The following is a 24,647-nucleotide window of genomic DNA, read 5'->3' as shown; positions in this document are numbered from 1 at the left end:
TGTTAAAACTTTTTTTTACAAACTAACAAAGATAACAACTGGAAACATTTCCTGTAGATTTTTATTTATTTCAATGTGTATTCTTTCAATGTTATTTAATCTAAAAGTATTTGGGCACAAATACTTTCCATGCCCAGTGGAACATTATCAGTCAGTTGATTGGCCTCCCCAGAGCCCAGACTTCAAAATTATTTTTGAAGCAGTGTGGGATTATCTCGACAGAGAACAGAACAAGAAGCAGACAACATCCAAAGAAGAGCTTTGAATGTCCTTCAGGAAGCCTGGAGAACTATTGCTTAAGACTATTTAAAGAAATGACAGGAACGCTGCCAAAGAGATTTCAGGCTAAGTTTAAAAATGAAGGTGGTCATACCAAATATTCACAAGCTCATTACAGGATTTCCATGTATGTTTGCATGTATCTGTAACAAAGCACAACAAAACAAGGCTTGACTTAAAACTTTGCCACCATACTGCAGTTTAGCTGAAATGATCTTTTCTAAGAAAATACTCTTACAATCTAAAACATATTTTAAGGATAGAAAATAAACCAGCTATTAAATAAATGAAAAACACCCCATCCTCCTATAAACCCTTAGTTCATTTGTCATGTTTCCTATGTACAGTTTTTAAGACAGTTGATTATGTCCAAGATCCATTTTTTCCTAATGTTTCCTTAAAATGTAGTTCAGAGGTGTGTGCAGGTTAGCTGCCACTTGGGGGTGCTAACATGCAAAGTACTAGGAGCCATCGTGTGTGCACTGTTATGAGAGTCGTCTGTGGGATTTCTAGTAATGCAATGTGCAAGAGATGTTTGAATAGCTGCCAGCGTTCATGGGCTGGTATGCACTTACTCCTCTCTGCTGTAGAATGCTCCTCAGGTGAGAGAGAGCCTCATATTGCACTCAGTACTAGCATGTATTTCTTCTGTTAAGATCCACATTTACAAAGGCTGCTCTTAGCCTCAACTCTGTTGACAACTACTTTAGAGTTGTATCCATTCTCAGTGTCCTGTCTGACAGTTGATGCATGCTTGGAAAGTCCAATAAGACGTTAGCAACTGCATCATCCAGAAGTCTGAAGTGGAAATTATTAATTTAATATCGATCATTTAAATTATGAGTCTGAGAGCTCGCAGTTCTACTAGCATGACAAATACTATCAACCTTTGCCCTTCTATCAGACAGTGTGTGTTATTTTTGTAAAATCCCAGTTCTTTGTTTCCGATCTTTCTGTCTTATCTTCTTTTGCTTTTCTCTTCATCACTTTCTCCACATATAGGAAATTATTTTTTGAGAAATACACACATTTTGTAGCTAGAGTACTTCATGTTGCCTCCACACAGGCCGATTCTGCCTCTTCTTAGCGGCTTTCATAAAATCTTTTCCCATTACAAGAGAAAAGCAGATCAACTCAAATTTGATCAGCTAAAAACAGATCAAACCTGGGCTTGCATTTGCTTCCAAAGCAAATTTCTCTACAGCCAACTCCCAAACATCAATGAATGAATGTATCCAATCAAATTTAGAGTCTGTGAATTCAGCTAGTTGTTTGTCAGTGCAAGTAAGCACTTTGTTTGTGATCCATCTCCTCATCTGACCTTAATTTTGTTGTGTCTTGTCCAGGAATGGATGAGTGTGGGAACAACCTTGGGGCAGATTGCTCTAGGCCAGCTGGCTGCAGTCAGCTCTCAGTCCCTGGACAGTATGGAGACCAGAGCTCACTGCATGAGCCTATTGGGAAAGTACATGAGACTGCTGGCTGTGCAGGAGGATCCCATTTATCTGTGTTCTCTGTGGGACACACATAAGCAGGTGCATAACCCAAAAGTTCAGCTATAGCTTTACAGGTAATGTATATGTCTGCAGCCCTATGGGCCATAGAAAGGAAAACTGTAGAAACTTTATCATTCATATAATTTCTCTTTATCTGTGGAAGTCAGAAATCTTGGAGAACAATCAGGCCTTTTTGGATGCAGGCCCAGATACACACATGCATGCACCGGTGCACAGATGACCTAACACGGGGTTACAAGCTTATAGTGATTAGAGAGATGGATATTCTTTTACATAATTTAAGACAGAGAAGCTTAGAACTTCAAGGTTTGTGATCATGATGCGATTTTATACTAATCATGATCTTGAAACAACTTTGTGCAGAAGGAAGCCTGGGCCGGTTCTAAAGCCGTTTCCACAGAGGAAGGGGATTCACAGAAAGACAGAGGATCGAGCAGAAAAAAGCTGCGAACGACCCCTGCCAAAAGTTCTGAGCTGCAGGTACATACCCTCTGACAAGTGATCCCTGCACCCTAGACTCATCTCTAATCTGTGGTTTTATATTAAGGTTTTCCCCACTTCTCAAATCCCTCGGAGGGAACTTTCCAGGCATCCTGCATAGTTCTCATATTGAAAGTGAGCACAGAAAGATCTCCTGTAAACATCAAACTTGCAGAAGAAAAAAGGGAGGAAGTGTATTATTTATGTGGCAACATTTTGGAATGTTAAGTAAGATTCGGTTTTGACGTGCCTGTCTGCTTTGAGATTAATGATATTGTCACGAAATGTATTATTCCTAAAATCCCGGCGCCATTTGAATTTTATCAAAATGAGATAATCACCTGCACAGACAGCTTTAACCAGTTTCTCTATTATGCAGTTTTATTTGGGGAGGTTGGGGACTGTGCTTTGCCTGTTAAGCTAATTCTCTGTTAGAGAGCATGGTGGGGTAAGATGAGGTTTTTTGTTGTTGTTGTTGTTGTTCCTTCTTTTGACTTGCTTAAGTTTACTTAATAACACTTGTAGTTAAAGAAATATGAGGAATTAAAGCACCATTTAGGACTGTTATCTATTAACTGAAACCTTATGAAATAAGTAGTGTTCACAGAAGTGATCATCGTGGTCTACATGCTCCACACCCTATGTAAAGATAGATCAAGATGCTGTTATTGTTGCTGTACGTATGCTTTGTACAGTGAAACTGGAACATGTAAGAGCATGTAAGCATGTAGAAAGTATTTATTATTTACATAATATCTTTAAAATGAGCCATCGGAGAAACCACTTGCAAACTATTTTATAGACCAGATTTTAAAGCGCATCCTTAAATATTATTATTCATAATTAAACCCTTAATATTGCTGAGTTCTTGGGGGGCAGAAAATACATTTAACACCAAATCTGTTTACACTTATTGTAAAAATGTTGAACTCTTTATTCTCTGCAATGATTTGCTTTTTACTTTAGATGTCAACAGTATTTTTGGCATCTAGATAACTGTTTACCTGATAAACGTCACCTCCAATGTAGTATAAATACAGAAATACCTGCACATCATATTCAAATGGATTATGCTCCACATGCTGACAGGAAAAACTATGATTTGAAATTTCTGACAAATTGCATTCCACTGTCTGTGTTCTAAGGAAAAAAGCGGTCGAACCCTTGACGTAAAAAGCCTTGAGCTCGTTTTGCTCCACAACCACTGTTTTGGAAAAAGTGCTCGCTTTAACAAATCACACTTACACTGTTGCCAATGTAGTTACACATTTCTACACACCTGTGATATAGCATTATAACCCTAGGAAAATACCTTTTTACATAAAACATATATTGTCTGTGAAGCCAAAAAAAGTTTCCAAAGGCAAGAAACTTGTAACGTGGGGTGAGGCTGTCAGAGCTGGCAACTTGGTGTATCATTTTTAGCTGGCTGAAAACATCAGGTGTGTGTGCGTCTCCTCGTTCTCCTCCTGTTCTCTGTTGTGTGTTTTTCACGGTGAAAACAGACACACATGAAGCGAACTTGAGCAGACACAAGTGAGGTACAGTGAAGATTGCATTACCTTAGTTGACAACAACATGTTAAGTTACTCTAACTTAAATACTGCATGTGCAAAAAAGCTTTGACAGTTGTGTTTAGTTTTAACTATTAGCACATAGGTATGTTCCAGTGTGCTCTGGACACAGTGTATTTTTTCATTGTTTCTGTGACTTTATCGCTCCCTTGACGTGCTGGAACAGCCTCCTTCTCTGTGTGACAGGACCTTTAGATTTACATATTACTCACTGGATTTTCATATCTCGTCTAAAACACTCACACCATATAGCAAGAACTTAACTGTGAGTGTATGGGGTTCACTGATACAGAGCAACTACAGGGATGCTATGTAGACAAGCAACAGAGGGGTGAGGCAGAGACTAATTTGCATATGTATACAATCACAGTTGTAGAATTTGATTTTAAGCCATATGCAGGGGTAACTTTCATTAAAGAGAAGTATACATTTTTGTTACTTTGGCTCCAGAAGTCCTATTTTAACACGCATGTAAACATATATTTACAACTGCATGACCATGATGTGTACATGTGTGCTTCTTATGTTTCTTTATTCTGCTACAGAAAAGCCAGAAAGCTCAGCAACTGTTGGCACAAGCCAGCAAAGCACTGGCTGAGTCCATCAGCCTATGTCTCCAACACAATTTATCCTCCTCCATCTTGGCCGGTGCATCTCTGAACATGTTGGAGTGTCATGGCCAGTCTGACCCTGCAGTGGCAGGTCAATATCTTGCCCTGCTTCAGGTACATGCAAAACACATTCCTATTGTGTTTTGCAAAGATGATGTGTGTGTGCTCAGATTTTGTCTTTGCTTGCTTATGATGTTCTTTAAGAACACTTATGGTAATTTCTTAAGATTAACCGCTCTTTCGTCCACCCGTCTCCTTTATTCCCAGAGCTGCCGCACTGTTGCTGTGATGGCTGAGGTCCTAAATTCTGCTTGTGCCGACACCAGTGCATCCCAGCTCTCAGCTCTGCTCAGCATCCGCAGGAATCTGCTTCTTTCTCTCGGGGAGAGACCCAGCAGCATGATAAGGGAAGTGGAGGACTCCCTTAGCAGCCTCTCCAAGGTAGCAGGTCACCAAACACCCATGCTCATGATTTATGGATTCTGTCATACCCAGCTCAGTAAATTCCCTTGATGGGGAGCATAATAGTGGTGCTGTTATGCCCTTTGCTTCAATTGCACTGTAGGGTTCCAAAGTCACACAGAGCAGTGGAGCTGGAAACATTTTTTGGGGCTTTAAAGGGTTTTATGTCAAAGCAGCAAGTCCAGTGTCTGACGTCTTTGTAGTATTTGCAGCCCTGTGAGCATTCTGGGCAGCCAACAAATTTTATCAGAAACAGTTCAATGTTTTGATATTGGCTATAAAATGAAATGAAAGAGTTAAACAGCTGTTTATAGCTTTAGAAAACTGCTGCTGAGACCTCCTAAACATATGCATTGAAAAACTGATGATAGACAGGCATTGACACAAAGGAGAATAAAGGAGAATATTAAAGGAGAATATTTAAATCAGCATTTATGGACGAGAAGAATATTTAGGAAACGGTAATAGGAATGAGAGAATTTGTAATTTCTGTCATTTGTAATGTCAGAGAAAGATGTTGTTTTCAGAACATACCAATTTGCCTACTGAACCAGTTGTTTCCCGGCTGTATCCTTCCAGGGGTAGCCTCTAGGGTAGAGTCTTGATGGAGGGTTGTGGGTCTTGTAGGTCACAGCGGGTAGAGCCATTCATCTGGCTCTGCTCGCTGTACTGCGCAGCGACCTGCCCCTCTACACTATAGTCATTAAGGTTCACAACATCATCAAACACATAGGGCTTTGGGGGACAGGTGGGCTAACCAGCAGTTGGTGAGTGGGGCTGCTGTATTGGCCCCATTCACCCCTTCACTGCTATCTGCCCCTCAATTTTGATATTAAGGCTCTCCCAGGTACTGGGTTATTCTTGGGTCCCTGGAGCCCTGGGATGCTGATCCCGGCTCGCACCAGCCTCTAGTGGGGTTGGCTGCCCATCGCCCCTGGTCATCTGGGACTCCCACCCAATAGAGTCCCAGATGACCATGTGCGCCCCAACGGTCTCTCTCATTCTCTCTCTCACACTCAAACCACAAGAAGATTGATTTATGTACCTGTGCATTTTCGAATGTTTATGTTCCCAGTGTTGTAAGTTTGTTTTTCTTACAGGTGCAGCAGTTGGCAATACATTGTGCATTTCTATTTGTATTTTATCATTTTATTACATCTTCCCCAACCATTGCCATTCCAAGGAAGGCACTGATGTACATCCATACCATCAGAGACGCAGGCTTTTAAACAGAGACCTGAAAACAAGTTCTCAATTCTTTAGTCCAGAGCACATGGCGTTCATGTTTTCCAAAAAAGGCTTAAACAGCTTAATCCATTTTAAATGTATGGAAGAGGATTAGGGCCACTGGGGGAAAAAAAGTGGGCACGTCTTTTTTTTTCTTCTTTTTCAAAATTCTGAGATTAAAGTCGGAATTCTGAGATAAAGTCACAATTCTGAGAAAAACGTCAGAATTCTGTGATTAAAGTCACAATTCTGAGAAAAACGTCAGAATTCTGTGATTAAAGTCACAATTCTGACTTTTTTCTCAGAATTCTGACTTTTTCATCAGAATTATTTTTTTCTCAGAATTCTGACTTTAATCTCAGAATTCTAACCTAATTATTTATAAAATGTGCCTCCAGCTGTTTCTTTTTTGTGTCATTCACTTTTGCAGCTTTTTGTTGCCCCTCTCCCGAGTTGTCAGATGTATTGCTGTCATCACATTCAAAATGAACTATGATTTTTAACACAATCTTAAAATGTCTCAGTTTGGACATTTTGATATTTAAATGTTACAGTGTTCCAACTTTTTTGGGATTGGGGTTGTGGAATTCAAATGAGAATTTTGCTCAGTAAGATCTTTCATTTGAGAGAGAGAAACAAAAAGCAGTTGCTATGACTATATATACATTTGTGATCTTTACTATCTGATTTGCAGACCTTCAGCCACCTGACAATCATCCCCAACCACCCGAGCATTCTGGGAGAACTCCCCCCCACTCTTAAGATCTTGCTGCTTCAGCACTCTGAAGATGGGTACTTTATGTTTTTTCATTTTCCATTTTATATCTTTGTTGTCTCTTTTGTGTAACTTTTGTCCCCTATCTCAATAGTATTAAAGCAACTGAGTGAATAATCACAGGTCACAAGTCACACTAGTTGTAGTCCTGTTTGGAGGAGCTGAATGAGCCCAATGATTCATGTTGAGAGTAGCATTTAACGTGACTAGAGAATTCTATGTTCTTTTCAATTAAGTATGTTCTAAGTAAAGGTGATGCACCACATATTTTAAGGGTTTATAGTTAAAGAGTAGAAATTATTTTCCTTTTTGTGTTGTTTTTTTTAGGTCACAACTCTATGGTGGTTTCTATGAGGCAACTAAAGCTCAGAAGGGAAGGACACCACAAGTTACAGGTGTGATACATATTTTTAAACTAATACTGTTGAGATAGATCTTTAGGTGGGCACTGTGTCTAAGCCAAAAAACTAAGCCAAAATGCAGAAGCAGTGTATAAAAAACAAATTTAAATACATTCACTGCTTCCATATGAATTTAGACGGTAAGTAACAGCTAGGTACTGCTAATCAAATGCTGTTGATTCTAGAGTCAAATATGAGGCAATCTATTCGAGAACCAGAGCTTGACCCACATTGGGTCAAGCAACAGGACATGATCCCAAGTACAGCAGCAAATCTACAACAGGATGGCTGAAAAAGAAAAGAACCAGTGTGTTGTAATGGTTCTGTCAAATTCAGATTTTGACATGGCTAAAATGATGTAGCGGGACCTTAAGGCAGTTGTGCATAAAGGAATCCCCACAAACATCAATGAACTGAAGGAATGTCACAAAGAAGAGCCTCAGACTTTCTCCACAATAATGTGAGAGCATGATAATTATACAGAAAGCAATTACATGGTTCTAGAAGCTAGAATGGTGTATTTAGTTTTTCACACATTGCTTCTGCATTTTGCTTTACTTTTTTGTGACATTTCATATGTTGTTGTTGGCCTAAGGTTGCATTAACCAAATTTTATGAGCTGCTATGGGAAACAGATGATATTTTATTACACCCTAATATATAAAAACTTAGAATTGAAAGAATGTGTACTTTCTTTTTCTCTGTATCTTTACACTGCATCTGATTTGCATCTGCATCTGAGGAATGTGGTCTTTATCTCACACATGCATCATTGTTGTCTGCATTTATACATAACAAGGCGAATTTAATATTCCCACGTAACATTTGTCTGAAAGGCAAATGAAAAGTTCAGATTTAATGAGAACAAAAAGAGGGGATAAAATCAAGAAGAGTGTGTGTGTGTGTGTGTGTGTGTGTGTGTGTGTGTGTGTGTGTGTGTGTGTGTGTGTGTGTGTGTGTGTGTGGTGGTGGTGGTGGGGGGGGCATGAAACACCAGCTTTCATAAGTCATAATAAGTTCATAAGTCATGATATTAGCATATAGCTTTACTTACTTTACTCATGACCTTTTCTGGGATTTGATTGACATAAGAAGTGGTAAGAGTGGTGCAAAGGGCTGGATGCACTGCCTGAGAATGTGAGAAAATTCATTAAACAACAAGCAGTGAGGAAAAGAAAAGGATAGATGAAAAGATCAAGAAGAGGAGGGTGTGGGAGATGCTCACGGGGACCAATTACAAAGCCAGTAAGTACTCAGCGTCTGTGAGTATGCATGTCTGATTGTGTGTCATTCTGTGGTTCCAGGTAGCTTGACGTGCTCTGGGATGGCCAAGGTTTCAGTCTGCCCGCAGGCTCTACTGGCACTGAGGGAACAGACTCGGGCTTTTTGCCAGGAGACAAGACATGCCCTCCTCAATAAAGACTCTTTGCGCAGCGTTGAGGACAGGCTGGAGGCCTCTGAGGAGTATCAGGTTTTTCTCCATGTCTGTCCTGTTAAAGCCACGACTTGCCTTTCACTCTATTACTCGACGAATGCACTCACTACGCTGCACTTAATTTTACGTCATGTCTATTTCTTACTTACTGGGAAAACTTTTATTCCCAAGCAACATCTAACTGAAAGAAATGTACGTGTGAAACTGATCAGTGGTCTAAAACCCCTCACCCTGCTTTCTCTCTTGTTTCTCTATACAGAAACTATCAGGAGAGTTAGCATGTCGTTTCAGAGAACTTGTAAAAGACATGGAAGAATATTTAAATCCACTCCTCAAACAGTTTGACTTCTCTTGCTTAAGGTGAATATGTCAGACACTTTAATTCCTAACAACTACATATTCCCTACATGTTTTTTTTTAACCCAGGGAAGGAGGCTTTAACACTTTTTTAATGCTCAGAAATCTGAACTCAATTATAAAAGGAGCTATTGAATGGAGTGTTTGAATGGTGTACAATTCAAGTGTATGTGAATCTTTTGTATTGTTTATGCCATGGTTTATGTACACAGGGTTTTAGTTATGGAACAAATGTCTGACCAATTCTGATAATATGAATGGTTTATACTTTAAATGCCTCTACATAAGTGTAGTTTTGCTGATCCTCACCTGGTCTTATCTTCAGGCCAGATGCTGCATCTCTGCCAACCCCTGAAATGGCCAAAACCAAAGATAAAGAAGAGAAAGAGAGCTCAGGTAAAGGAGCAGTGAGCTGTTGAACATACGCTTGCCTGTGTCTCTGACAGCCTAAGGTTGTTATGGTTATTTTTGCATCGAATAAGGATCTTAAAAAGCATTAAATTGTCATAAATCCAGATTGAATGGGTTGTAATTACCTTTAGTCATGTCATAGGAAGAATATTCAGAGCATGACACCAATTTTACCTCCTCTGCACATTCAGAGTATGCAAAGTGACTGAAGCCTATGCCTTTTTTAAAAGCATAAAGATCCATATTGTTTAAGGCTATTAATGTGGCTAGGTTGCAGTACACTCATGGGAATCCCGATGATTAGGAAAGAAAGAGGAATGCAGCCTTACTAGCCAGCCTGCAAACTGTGCTGTTTGTTGAAGGCATGATTCCTCTGTATCATATGAACCATTATTCCAAAATTTGGTGGGATTTTTCTACTGCACATTGTTGGAATTATCAAGCCATCTACAGTTTTCTTTTTAAATACTTTTAGTTCTGCACATATGGTTAAAAACTGTACAAGTTGATGCCTTATAATGTCTGTACAGTTGGGAGTATATTGCTCTATGACATTTACACTGTCACAAAATATGTGATGCATGTGAAACTTGTACTTTTATGTATATGATATATACAGTTAAAATGCCAACTGAACCAGGGGAGTATGTGGTGGTACTGGCAGACAAGAGGTTGCTGGAGCTGCCTCTGGAATCCATGTCTATCCTGAAAGAAGATAGCCTGAGTTCTGTGACTCGGGACTTTTCCCTTCAGCTTTTTTACAGTCGCCTAAAGAGAGAAGAAAAAGGTAATACATTCACACATGTATATACTCTAAAATATTTGTAAGCACGAACTAAATCTCTTACCCTTTCCAAGGGACCTGCAACTTTAAGACCAGTAGCCATGTGAAAATTGATTGTATTTATATGTAGCCCAATAAAGAATTTATATCTGACATTTATAGACTACAGCTAAATATTTGCAATACTCCAGCCATTCAATGTGACTGTGAGGCATTGCTAAACCATGGACCTTAATTTAAATTAATGGACTATTAAAAAGGTCCTAAGTTTGACTTTGTTATAGTCGAGGACACAAACACCCCACACACACACTCAAACACACTCACGCACACACACATTCATATATATTTGAAGCGGAGGTCTATAAATGAAGGAAGCCCTTTCTGGGTTGCCTAAACCCACCCATACATAGGTGTACGATCGGACCTTTGCCTCACATCACATAATTCCTCGTTATCTGAGTGAAAAATAGCTTACATTTGCAGAGGTATCTTGACATCAGGATGTAGACTGCAAGCAGCCATCCATAGAAATCTGTTCAGGAGAGAAAGGTCATTTCACATCTTGCTGTCATGCAGAATTTCATGAAGACGTCTGTGAAGTGAACACTACAACCTTTTTTTTTTTCTTTTTTTAAATAGATGTCCATTAACTGTGTCTCCTGCTTGTAATCAGCAGACACAGTCAATGGTCCACAATGGTCCGCAAAAAGGCACCACGTCAAGTTTTTCGTAAACTGTTGCACACTTACTGTCTTGACTTGCTCAGCGTGCCAGAAGATGAACTGATTGCAGGGTTTAGAGGCAGAAAAAAGAAAGAACCTTAACCGAAACTGACACACTGTCGTTTTTTTCTCTTTCGCCCTTCGAAATTGTATCCACATTTATTAAGGATAGGTTTTTGTTTCAGATAAATCAACCAACATGGCTGCAAAGCTATAAGGCAAATAAATGAAGCCTAGGACAGTATTCACATTGTGTTTTTATTTTTGATACAGTAAAAACAGAAACAAATGAGCATCATTTTAATCAACTTTATTACACATATCGTGCCCGGTCCAGTTGTTTCCTTTCTCTTTTTTGGGGGGTTGATGGTGTTTCAGTGCTTTACTATTTTGGAAAGGAATAGGTGAATAGAAAGGAGGTAAAAAGAGCACTGAATGGGATCCTGCAGACATCTGTACCTTTTTAAAGGTTGAATCATTTGCATCGTTTGAGTCACTGTTCAAAGGTTACTGTTAAACTACTATTTATGTATGTGTGTGTCTGTGTATCCCTTGAGACTTGTATGCCACAGATGGGAAAATATTACAACAAGCTTTTCTTAATACATCTTTTGATGTCTGGATCAAACACACGGGTGACGATCAGACCACAGAAAAAATTAGTGTTTGCTTTTTTTCCCCCAGACCATGATTACCATAATTTTGACATCTACAGTTTACCATTGTGTCAAGAAGATGTAGCGCCTGAAACCACTTTTGAAAGGGCTATTTGTTATTCTGTGCACTGCTTTGCATGAAGTACACACAGGACAAATTAGCACAAACTATAAAAAGATTGCCCTCAGGGGGGTAAACACATGCTTTTGCACGCGTGTCTGTTCTTACTGCTTCTTCAGATTTTACTGTGTGTGTGTTACTGAGTGATCAGGTTGTGTGATTTTAACTGTACAGTCAGATTTTACATTTAATTTTCACTTAGGAAAAAAACCATGGTGCTAAGCAGTTTTCTATATTAGAATTATTTTTTATTGCCAGAAAGATTTATAATTAACTATGGGAGTCACAGCAAACTGCGGTGGGTGGTCTAGATTAAGGTAGAACATACTGATAGCATGTAGTCAGTGATGCTGTGTGATCTTTAAAAACATCCTGATATGAAAGGTATGCAGTCAAAATATTAACATAACATTTGAAACAGAGTAAAGGCATTTTTATTCAATCATACTGAAGTAATTATAAGATGAGGTGCAGTTGTGTTAAGGCAATGGTCTCCTATGTGCAGGTACTTGGTGATGTTAGGAAGGAAGGACTTCCTTCTAACAGGACAAGACCTGGGGCAGAACCAGGGTCAGGGAGAGACAGCTACTACTACTATTGTGGGGTTGATAAAGTGCTACTACATCTACTTTCAATCCTTGGGAGGGTGAGAATAAAGAAATGGGAGAAAAGAGGAGAGGCAACAACAAACAACAAGGCCAAGAAACGATGAACCATAGAAAGAGAAAAGAAAATGTAATGACATGCAATAGATTGTAAATACAAAAGTGAAAAGAGTGAGTGCTTAAAAATTCTCCAGTGCATAATGACCAACACGCCAGAGCCCACAACAGTATAACTAAGGTTCAGGATCATGTTATTCATTCCTAACTACAGTGGTCCCTCACTATATCACGGTTCACTTTTCACAGCCTCGCTATTTTGCGGATATTTTGGGGGGGGGGGGGGGGGGGTGCAGTTTTGCATGGTTTTTTTGTTTGGTTTTTTTTACATTGTGGTTTGCATCCTGATCAGCTGTAGACCATTTTCAATCAATCTCGTGTCGTGCCTCCTGTACAGTACAGAATGCGTTCAGCTTGTCAAATCTACATAGATCTTCGCTAGCAGAAGACAACAAGCATAACAGTGTCAATGTCAAAGGATTAGAAGGTGAAACCAAACAGTCAGATTAGTCAAACTTTACTCTACTCATTCTTCTTGCTTCCTCTACGTCTGTACCATTGATTCTCTGGCAGCTGCTCTATTCCCATGTTCTGGACCTGAAAACAGGGTTTGATCTTTGGTTCGTTCTATAATACTGGACTTATTTTTCCACGAAGGTTTGAACTTTGAGAGTGTTTAAACAAGAGAGAAACGTGTGAAAATGTTGATGCCTGTCTGAGAAAAGTGTATAAAGTGTGTAAGTTAAGGGTTTACAGCCTTAAAACATCTATATTAATTGTAAAAAATAAAGTTGGCTACTTCGTGGATTTCACCTATCGTGGGTTATTTTTGGAATGTAACACCCACAATAAACGAGGGACCACTGTACAAGGTTTATCAAAAAGAAAAGTTTGAAGCAAACTTTTAAACGGCAGATCCTGTCCATGTTCCACATGAGGGGGAACCAATACTGTCTACTTTTGGAAACTCAAGGGACCATAAATGACACAAGAGCTTATCGGAATGATTATTATGAGCTATTAAGAGTTCTTTAAGAGACGACAGAGCCTGATTATTCAGGACATTGTATGTAAAAAGAAGAATTCTACATTCAGGATTGGAGACAAGCTGATATGGGAGAAATATGTCTCTCTGTTAGTCTCTCTTAATACTCTTATTTTGGCTTTTCGGTTCAGCTGATGGCTCTTCATGGAGCCTTAGCCTGATAATAAAGGATTGTAAGGACTATAATGCATGAACTAGTTTTGGATATTTATGAATAGATTAAATAAATAAGTTTTAGTAAATGATGTTCGGGTTAAAGGGCGTAACCTGATGAGGATGCATGTTTATAATCGTTAAAAAAAATGAAAAGTAACTTTGCGTTTTTCTGAGATGTGCATTATGCAAAGATCTGACTTTAATGACATGTTTGAGTACATGCTATAGTAGGACATTTGTTATCAAGGCGGTTGGGTTATTAAAATGCGTATATCAGAATGGATGTTCATAGGTAGTTTAACTACTTTCGTTTTAAGAGATGTTACGGTTTTATTTTTTATTCTCTTTGTTATTTTACTTAAAATTGTTTTTTCCTAAAAGATAAAATGGAAGTTTGGGATATGCCAAATTAGTTGAATTGTTGCATTGCAACATTTGAACAGATTTCACTTTGGAATAGTGTTGGACTGGTCAGCCAACAGATGGAGCCTTCTTCTACAGCCTGCTAATGGCCTGACACTAAAAATGGAACAACAGAATAATAAAAATAAACTTAATGTTTTCTACCTTATTTATAACGTATAAAGCATCAGTTTTGAGTAATGCACTGAAAATGATAACACATGCTAATAGCAAGTGTTTTCCTTTGCAAAGGCGTTGCAGCCAGGAGGAAACCTTTGGTTCTTCTGTCACCAATAAGTGCCAATGACTTTGCTGTCTCTGAGAAAGTTGTTTTAAAAAAATAAAAATTATTTACCAGTCCAAAAGCTGTGTAGTCTGCCCTGCAGACAAGTGTATGTATTAATTCTGCTTCCTGTTTGTGGCAGTTGAAAGTGACAACAAAAAGGAGACCAAAGGTGGCAAGGGAACTAAAACGAGGGGAGATCAAAGCCAAGTCATCAAAGCGGTGAGTTCAGTAAATTAATCTGGGCCTGCCAGATACAGAAAGCAATATTCCTTTTACCTCCTGTCAGCACTGGCAATTATTTAAGTTGCTCCCCGCGTCTCTTTTAAGTGTGGTTTTCAATCAATTACATAATGTTTTCATAAAGATCCTAGTTCAAGCTTCTGGGTATTTATCCCCTGTTGTGCATCACTTCTGTTTTTTCATCAAACCCTCTTTTCTGCTTCTGTTTTCTCAGTCGTGATATACATTAGTTGGCACATATAAGTGTGTACAAAATAATATTTGCATGTTTGCACATTTATGTGATATGTCATTTATTTATTTCCACTTTGTTTACATTTTTAGCTGCTTTGAGCTGTAAAAACTAAAATTTGTTTACCCAGGTACCTGCCAGTCATGTGCTGCCTTCTAACACCTTTCCAGTGGACATGCGTAACTTCAAATGTATCTTTTGTTTTCAGAATTACTTTTGTTAAACAGAAATATGTAATTTCACATATAAGATTGGGTATTTAATTCAGTTCATTTAATTCAGGTCCGTTATACTTCTTAACATGCCTTTTAAAGATCTCGTTGATCCTTACAATGATGGCCACTTTGGTAAGTAATTTGTTAATATTAGTGGAAGAGAATGGATGGATGGATGGATGGATGGATGGATGGATGGATGGATGGATGGATATATTCAAAGACATGCAACTGGTCATTGTAGGTTAGATAAAGTGTTTAAGATGTCTAGAATAATATACATTATATCACACAGAAGGGACCAGTTTGAGCATGAAGATGAAGGAGATTTTGGAAACCCAGCATGTAACTCATCTGTGGGAGGGCTTCATGGGCAGCAAACAGACACCCAGGTGAGTCTTAGAGTGCAGCAAATCAAAGTTATACACCATTTTTTCCCTCTTGGCTCTTTGAGCACAGCAACAGCCAACTGTATCTGTTATATTCAACACACGACCAGTCACTTCTGCTTTGCTAACATATCTTCATATTTGTTAAGCCTGTCAGAAATGGAGCAAATGTTGTGCAGATGCAGTGGCTTTATTTACCTGGGGGTGGAACACTTCATGGAAAACATGCCACCTGACAAACTAGCATCCCTCAATTTGTCTGGTACGTTTACACTCATTTTCCCGTCTGTGATTGTAGTATTTATAAAGGAATGTAAAGACAATGCATTTACTGCTTCCATCTCATAATTTAATAACTCACAGTACATTCATCACTTTGTTATGGCTACTACTGCATGTGAGCATTAAAAAATACGAAGACTGTAATGAGTGGAATGACACAGAACCAGCCAATGTCATTGTCACACTGACATGAACTTCATAAGGTTGTTCTTAGTACAGACAAAGCAAAGAAAAATGGTATTTTAATTATATACATGAAATGATAACCTAAATAATTTGTGACATGGTTGGCATACTTGGAAGATGTTTGATAAGGTAATACTGTGTTAATAAGGCACCAATGACGGGTTTGGGAAACGAGAAGGAACAGAGGAGTGAAGCTGACACATGGAAGAGGAAGAGATTCGAGAGCAATAAGAGAATACCAACAACAAAGACACGGCAGAAAACAACAGTCATTTGTTCTCTTATATGTATCAGTTCATGAAATCACACAAAGCTTTGAGTTTCCTGACGTGTTTTAGGTGCTAGACTGGGGTGAAAACAACAGGCAAAATACTGGAATGAATGAACAAACGAATGAATGAATGATTAAAATTTGAAGCAGCTTTGTAGATTATGTAAACAGTAAATGGAGCAGTGGGCTTAATCTCCTTAACTCTGTCAATGTTTCATTCCCTGAGTGAGTATAAATATAAACATCCTTGCACTGCAGTGAGAAATCAATGAGGTTTTACTAGCTAATACTTGGAATAACATTTCCTCAACTTCACTGAGTGCCTGTAATAAATAAAGTAATATCAAAAACATAATGAGGATTAATGATTTTGACTTTAATACTGGGTCATGCTCACTGGGAAGGCTGCTGTTAATTGACTGTATGGAAATAATGTTTTGTAAAAATACATTTAACAAGGGTCATTTACACTTTCTTCTTCAGAAGTTGAAACTGTAGAAGAAGGGTAGTCTAATCCCAGGAACTTTTGCCTGTCGTAATCTGTTTACTGTGAGGAGACATTCTGAGTGATTATAGAAAGTTTCTTCACTCCTCCCTTTCAGCAGTTTTTAAATAAATGATAACTGGCACTAAAAATGCTTTTTACACTTTCAAAAGATATTTTCTTAAAAACAACTGTGCTTCACCTTCACGTCCCCTTTCATTTCCTTCACCAGCAAGCAAAGGTAATCTGAGATGTGATTGGCAGTGTGCCTCATATGTCCTGCCCCAGGCCAGACATATGTGGCACCCACTAGACCGACATTAGTGCTGCTAACTATAGTGTGAATGACACAGTGGTCTGAATTGCAGCTGTTACTTCACAACACAGTCGATTGTTACTGCTTAACTGGCCAACATGATGTGATTAGGTTTTGTTCAATTTATGTTTTTCGGGGAAAGTGGTGTCATTGAGGACATGTAGCACCATCTGCTGCTTGTGTGTTTTTATCCCTCAGCTGTAAAAGGCTGACGGGGTATTCTCATCACTCTATCGGGCGGTGTGTGTGTGTGGTCATTCCGTTACAGTTACCATTTAAAAAGGTGGTATTCAGAATACAGTTACTTTGTTAAAATAAATGGATTACACAGCGGTCTTTTCCTGTTTCGTATGTTAGGCTGTCCCCTCTCTATTTTTGGTCATTCCACGCTGGTGGAAACCCAAACAAAACGCATTAAGAGGCTCTAATTTCTGGGTCTCAATCTCGTGGCCCATTTCACCTCTACTTGCGCATAATGATGTGACGAAATATTTTTTTAAATTGTTGTTCAAAAAATTATTTAATATGAGGGCAATAGGCAGAGTGTTACAGGCATAGCCCTAAGGAATGTAGCCTCATGGGCAGTGTAGCCCAGTTGTAAGTAAGCTATTAAGACTCGACTGTACACTGTGTTCATGTTTTCCTCCGAAACAATAAGTTCCGTTGGAGCAGCCTTTCAACGCCTCTCTCTGTCTCTCGCTAGCAAAGTTCACCCAGACACAAAGTAAAGCTAGTTTTCAGCTACGAGCCCGACACGAACCCGACATATTAACCAGAGGTCCCTTTGCTACGGTTCAGAGCAGCAGACCTTTTTTATATACACGCAGGATAGTTTTCTATACGAGATCGTTGCAAACAGTGCTGCCTTACCTAATGTCCACCCTACTGTTACTCATTTTATATTAAGATTTAAAAATCTAGTTGGTATTGCTATGTCGAATAAACTTCAGTAATAGTAATAAATCACACAGCAATAGTACATTCATGTAGTTGTAAAAAGCATGATAATATATTAAGTAATCCAAAGTATTCAGAATACGTTACTCTCATTGAGTAACGTAACGGAATACGTTACAAAATACATTTTGGGGCATGTATTCTGTAATCTGTAGTGGAATACATTTTAAAAGTAACCTTCCCAACACTGGCTGAGGGGTATCACTGGCAATCACGGAGCTATGCTGTTGTAATATTTACTATCTAAATAAGCAAGGTCTTCTCTATAAAAGGCATTCTCTAGAAGTCCCAGTGTGCTGTTCCAGTAGCTTTACATAAAACTGAGCATCAAGAGGGGTCCTCGCGGAGGTGCCGTGTGCATGTGGATGCTGACATTTGAACTGTATGCTGATTAAAACCAGATACAGGCTGATACAGTGGTGACTGTATCCGTGGTTTTCAGAAAGAATTGTCAATTTTGAATGTCCAACTTAAATGAGCCAGCCTTGAGAAGCTGCCATAAAATCTATGAGGGTGTACCCTTTGTATGAGGGTTGCTTCTGCTCTCACCACCTTTGGCTTTCCATTTTTACCTATGAAAAGGTCAGGGAGGTGTGCTCATATGGCAAAATATAATTTACTCCACACGGAAACAACATGTCCTGGACTGCAGTCATCCTGACAAAACAGTACTTCATACAAAATAAGACTCTTTAAAGAACAAAACTACTTTAATGTTGCTTTGACAACAACCTCAGAGTTGAATGCATTTACTGCCATACTAAAAATGAAACAGCTACAAAGCCAAAGGGTTTGGAAACCAACATTACTGTCTCTGTCAGCTGGAGTAAATGTAGCAGACAAAAGCACCAGTTTTTCACAGCCACAGGTCGAGTGCCTGTGTGCTTCTACGTAAATGGAGTGTCCAACAAGCATGTGCAGGAGAATCCTGCTAAAAGCCTCTTTGGCTCTTAAACTAACCTTCTGTCATAACTTTTCCATATTTCATCTCATGTTTCTGTTTTTGTAAATCAGATTGAGAGTTGGTCAGATGTGGGTCCGAGGCTAAAATGTCATGTTTTAGTTAATTAACACGCACTGTCCCTCTGTTATTCACAGCAGCTTTAATCAGTTATCTCTCAAATACATCATACACCCCTCAACTTTATTTCAAAAATGTAAACATTTTAAGCACAACCTTGGTCATTCATTGTGCTTAACAGCGTAATTAAAATAAAAGTAAAAAGATGCCATGCATTTAGCATATATCTTATCCTTTTGTTTAGCAAGAGACTTTTCTTAAAATTACCCAAAGTATTGAATGTTCTGTTGCCAACTAATGATGGCAATAATGTTTTTTTCCTTAGAGTGCCACATGGCTCTGCTCTTTGACCAGGTTCACAACAAGGCCAGTGTTCTCCGTCAGTCCAAACTTGGCAGGCAAAGGAGGTATCAAAGAAGTTAGAATGAATGAAATACTAACTAAATTTTCCATTTCTGTTTTGCCTTCCTAAAGCATTTTCCAAGTTTTTGTTTTCTTGGCAGTATTTTTGACTGTTTGCTTGGTAAAGGTTTGTAGACAACATTTACTCCCTTTGTGTCTTTACTTTGCTTCTCTCCAGTGCAGGAACGTTTGCCCTGCAGAATCCCGTGGAGACTGCTCTGCTGCTCAGTTTGAGTGGTGCTGGCTGTATAGTCCTGAATCAGTGGCACAGCAGCTTTCAACAGAACACACATAATGTGACCGCTATTTTAGACAGTAGGTTCTGGGCGTGTATTTAAAACGTTACATTACTGCAAGCTGAGATTGTAAATTAGTATGTGTAAATATTTACTTTGCACCTGTGGGTATTATTAGACGTTACATTAGCACTGTGTGTGTGTGTGTGTGTGTGTGTGTGTGTGTGTGTGTGTGTGTGTGTGTGTGTGTGTGTGTGTGTGTGTGTGTCACCACTTGCAGATATACTAAGGATTCAACAAACCTCTGGCCAGGCCGTACATGCCCTCAGAAAAGGGGACAGTTCAGAGATACCACAAGGTATTCACAAGGTCAAAGGATCAAATGGTACTATAAATATATATATATATATATATGTAGCTTCACTTTTGCATTCTATTTATTATTAATGCATTCAATTTGCATGCTTATGTTTCTCTTTGAGTACAAAAAATCACTGTCTATAAATTCTGTTTGATCTATATTGAGCAGAATTGTTACATAACTAAATATAGAACTGGTAATACTGCACAAAAGGAGCAAAATTCAATAAAACTTACAGCTAACTGCTTTCTCTGTAGATCAAGAGCTCCTCGCTGTCTCACAAGACAGAAAGGAAGGTGATGATCAGCATGAAATGGCTCTCCCACCATCTGCCTTCAACTGCGTTCTTTATGGCCTTCCCAACTTGATTGTCATGTGATAATCTGGATATCCTTAACTGAAGCTTCTTTATTTAAGAAAAAGATTGTTGATCCGTCACTTACTTAGACATTTTTGGTCTCAGTAGTGATTTTACTACTCATGGTAGTGCCCAACTCTATAAAATAAAAATGTTACTTCACAGCAAACAAAAAATAAAAGCTTTTAGTGCTTGGGGAGTTGATACCTTCCAGTGATTTATCCTCTTTATGATTGATGTCTGTACCTGTGGGACCACGGAAATAAAATAAATTTAGAAGTTTGAAAGAATGATCCGCTGTTTCTAGCAGAGGTACCCGAAGTGTGCAGGTGGGTGTTACAGGTTTTACTGTGCTACATCTAGCTTTAGTTTATTTTTTGCAGCAGTTGCAAACTACCAAAGTATCATTAATGTCTTTGCCTCGTCTTTGCAATGGCATACAGAACCTGCATATTAATGTGAGATTGGGTGGTGTAGTGGCTAATATTGTTACATCATAACAAGAAAAGGTCCTGGATCAAATGTAACGGCTGTTCACTCCAGGTGCTGTGGCTGCCTCTCACGGTCCAAAGGCGTGAATATTAGCTTAATTGGTCATTTTAAATTGTGAATGATTGTCTTTCACTATGTGATGGCCCTGCAGTAGACTGGTGAACTGTCCAGGGTATAGTCTGCCTTTCTCCCTGTGAAAGCTGGGATAAGCTCCAGCACCCCTACAACCCTAAACTGGATGAGTGATTAAGAAAATAAATGGGTAGATGAATTTGAGAACGGAGCCTGAAAACAGTGGCTGATAGTGTGGCTTAGTCTTGACTGTAGTTAAGTAGCTTCACTACAGTTCTGTTATTGCCTTTTCTCAGAATCTCACCTATACAGTATAACCAGTCGATGCTGATTTAGTCTCTTCTACACAGCATCTACCAGAGTTCTTTTGTTTTCCCATGTCAGGCTGTCAGTTTATTTGATTCTTACAGAAGCATACAGTGAAGCATAAAATAACTGTAAATGCGTACACTCATTTTAGTTTAAAGAGTGTCTTTATCAGACATTCCAGTACTCTACATTTTAGTTTAATAAATGTCCTAAATTTAAGCCTTGAGAAAAAACATATTCTCACTGTAAGAACATTATACTCAGAGGTTTAAATGTGACTCTATTTTATTGTAACTGACTGAGATTCAGCTCAGCCAAAGCTGAAATTAGCAAAGAGAAAAGAAGTCTTAGCTTTCTCCTCACATGCAGATAAAAAACACCTAACCTGCACATGTACCAAGGTTACAAAATCATCTTTTCAGCATTTCTAAAGCTTATTAATTAAGACACCTTATTTTGCTACTCCGTTGCCGAAGTTTTCGTACAAAAGAGAATTTCTACCAAGAAATAGTCGTTTATAACGCCATATGTGTCTGTTTTTGTATGAATTCAATAGAGAAGAGAATTTAATCAGTCAAGTTAGCCTTGTGCTGATGATACACAAGTGGATTATTTTGTGGCAGAGTCTTGCTGGTTTTCTCTGCACTAAGTCCTTTCCCACTAAGTCTTTTTTCACCTGTGTAGCAGGAGTGAGGCTGTTGGAGGCGCGGTGCCACAGCGGTCATGTCAGTGGGGGGATACGGGGTTTTCTCTGTGAATTTCACGTTCCCGTGAAAGATTATAGTAACGCTTTACTGCCTATCTCTGCTTGTCACTAGCAGTACTCATTTAACATTTTCAGATGATTAAATATCTAGGCCGGGACACAGCTTTTGGGTCTGACTTTAGTAGAAATATATCTGTTTTCTTGGTATTTCTGTGACTGAATTATTTCTTCTTACCTTGTACACATAACTGTTTCTCCCTCTCTGTTGTTTATTGATCATGAGCAATGATCAACTGTGCAAAAAAACCACAGCTTTCTTTCATAGACACTGAATAAGAAAAGTGTGAAGGGCCCAAGTGTTATCTCACTGCCTTATCAGATGACAAATTTATGTAGATGTGGCCAGTCTCTGACACTTTGCCCTTAGCAGCATTCAGACTGATTTAGCTGATTTGTGTCAAGCCCAAATGTTGCTTCATGATGTCCTCAATCAGATATCGATTATAAGATTAGAGCATTTCTTCTGTGAAGACACAGCGGGATTGTAGTGCTGTGTGAGTTGTGATAAACACAATACTGTTAGAACAAAATGCTGATTTTTACACAACGTTTAAGAAGTTATTGTTTCAGATCATGTGTTGCCAAAGTCTAGACAGCGTGTTATTTTGCTGATGACATTCAGAGTAATTTGCCAGGATTAGACTTTTCTTCTTCCTCACATTCTGATAAATAACTACTGCTTACTGTCTGTCACTGCTGCCTTTTTCTTTCGTTTTCACCCCTCAGGGCAGAAAAACAGATGTCTCCCTCAGTGCACATGTGCATATACACACGGACACTAACATGTCAATCTCTAAGAGCTTTAAGAAGACAGCTTTACACTCATTTCTAACCCAGTTAAGCATTATGAATATACACACACACCAGCCAGAAAATGCTCTTCCTAAGTCTGTCGTTTGACCTTTATTTGCTGTATATATGTAACTAGGTCAGACAGAGGTCTTCACTGGGCAGTGGATTTGTAACACAATAGAGGGAGGCGAGATACAAGGATGGGAAGAAAGCACGCTGCTGTAAGTACTGCTGCATTACTAATTGTAATGGGAGCAGTGTGTCTGCTGCCCTGTGAGTCTCTGCTGGGGTGAAAACTGGCTGGATCAGGGTTGATGAAGGGGAAGAAGTTTGGTTTTCCTGAGTATGTAAGAGGAGGCGGCAGATTTACAGTTACTTGTGTTGTAATGTGTTCTGTTTGGCGTTTTGTTTTGTCCTACCATATAATGTGTATTGGAGGACCTTATATTGTAAATTTATGTCTTTCAAAATAACGTCCTGTCAAAACTGGACTAGACTGCAGTCAGGTTGAATGCTCATAATCAGATAAAGATGGAATTGTAACGAAGCTTTTGTAATTTACAGACGTGTTTGTGTTTAACAAATTAGTCATTATCAGTTGTCGACTGTAGATTGAACAGCAAGAACACCAATTTAAACCTTGATCTGAAGTGAAGGGTTCTGAATATTTTATGAAATATGTCCTGTTAAATAAGGCCCTTAAATGGCCTTCACCTCTCCATAGAGAAACCAAACTCAGTCAAACAGTAGTTGCATTTCTTGATTTGGCAAAAGCAATTACATCAAAGAAAAACATGTAATTATTTAGATAAACTGCTGCATTTACCTATTTACGGGTAGCATTCAAACCTATAAAGGAGCTCCCAAATAGTCAGAAAATCAGATCAATTCACTTATATGTGTTTATGCTGAAGTTTGAATTACAGCTGTATTTAAAATGTGTAAATAGCCTTTCTGATATTAATGAATGCATTTTAGTCTTTAATTAATGTTTCAGGCAGGAGGGAGAGTATTAGATTTTACAGCACTTGGTTTTGGAGAAGCTATCACACAATATCAATATTTACCCAAGACATGATATTATGCTTAATGATTTTAAATATAATTTATTGAAAATGAAAATTAGTACACCCTGGAGCTGCTGGGATTGTTATATAACTGTGTATAACCATTATATCCATTAAACACTGTCCTCACTGCTGTTATATTAAAATAAACCTCATATCTGCCATCTATAATAATAACTGTCAATGTATTTCTAAATTAACATTTAGAACACAACATGCTTATGAAATAATTTTTATATTTTTATCAACTCGTAGCGCAACACTTAGCCCATCAACAATGTCAAATCTGTATCTGTTTATGATAGGCACTGTAATGCTTTTAGTTAAATGCCAACATTATGATGTTTACCATATGCATCTTGCTTTAGCATATTTATTATGTGCAACTTAGCATAAAATAGACCGAACAGCTTCGATGAGCAGGGATAGCACAAGCTTTGCAGGTTAATTAGAGAATAACATAAACCAGCAGGTGAGGGTTGATGAAGGCTGCTGTAAATGCATAAGAATGATCCCCTAAGGACTATCATTGTGTGTTTCCAGCCTTACATCAAACAAAAGGATGACTGCCATCCCTACAGCAATAGTAGTAGTAGTAGTAGTAGTAATGGTGTTGCTGAAAAACTATATATATACTTGCTATTTAATTTCTTCAGAACTTTTCTAAAAATAAGTGAGAGCAAGAAGTGAACTGCTGCCTCCCAGGTTCTTGCCCCACTGTATGTGAGGAAGGTGCACAGATGTGGAGGAATGAGGTGCACATGTTTGTTTAACCGTGGGCTAGTTGAAAGATGTTCTGTGTCTGGCAGTTGGTACAAGGTCATGGACAGAGA

At 38.6% G+C, this 24,647-nt stretch overlaps 1 protein-coding gene across 2 annotated transcripts in view; it reads left to right on the top strand.

Moving 5' to 3' along the window:
- The window catches only part of cfap46 (cilia and flagella associated protein 46), a 64,806-nt gene extending 44,203 nt beyond the window's left edge, over positions 1-20,603 (top strand). For both annotated transcript variants that reach the window (XM_026190827.2, XM_026190828.2), the window contains 19 exons: positions 1,626-1,814; positions 2,160-2,276; positions 4,396-4,575; positions 4,729-4,902; positions 6,845-6,942; positions 7,253-7,320; positions 8,631-8,797; positions 9,021-9,121; positions 9,444-9,514; positions 10,149-10,316; positions 14,506-14,585; positions 14,969-15,029; positions 15,153-15,185; positions 15,349-15,445; positions 15,592-15,704; positions 19,285-19,366; positions 19,540-19,676; positions 19,878-19,955; positions 20,216-20,603. In XM_026190827.2, the coding sequence (XP_026046612.2) occupies positions 1,626-1,814; positions 2,160-2,276; positions 4,396-4,575; positions 4,729-4,902; positions 6,845-6,942; positions 7,253-7,320; positions 8,631-8,797; positions 9,021-9,121; positions 9,444-9,514; positions 10,149-10,316; positions 14,506-14,585; positions 14,969-15,029; positions 15,153-15,185; positions 15,349-15,445; positions 15,592-15,704; positions 19,285-19,366; positions 19,540-19,676; positions 19,878-19,955; positions 20,216-20,337 (2,136 nt within the window). In that variant the 3' untranslated portion in view covers positions 20,338-20,603. The remainder of the gene's footprint in view (positions 1-1,625; positions 1,815-2,159; positions 2,277-4,395; positions 4,576-4,728; positions 4,903-6,844; positions 6,943-7,252; positions 7,321-8,630; positions 8,798-9,020; positions 9,122-9,443; positions 9,515-10,148; positions 10,317-14,505; positions 14,586-14,968; positions 15,030-15,152; positions 15,186-15,348; positions 15,446-15,591; positions 15,705-19,284; positions 19,367-19,539; positions 19,677-19,877; positions 19,956-20,215) is intronic.
- The last annotated feature ends 4,044 nt before the right edge of the window (positions 20,604-24,647 follow it).

This window comes from Astatotilapia calliptera, chromosome 13 (assembly GCF_964374335.1).
Source record: "Astatotilapia calliptera chromosome 13, fAstCal68.1, whole genome shotgun sequence".
NCBI lineage: Eukaryota > Metazoa > Chordata > Actinopteri > Cichliformes > Cichlidae > Astatotilapia > Astatotilapia calliptera.
This window is presented reverse-complemented; position numbering and strand designations above follow the sequence as displayed.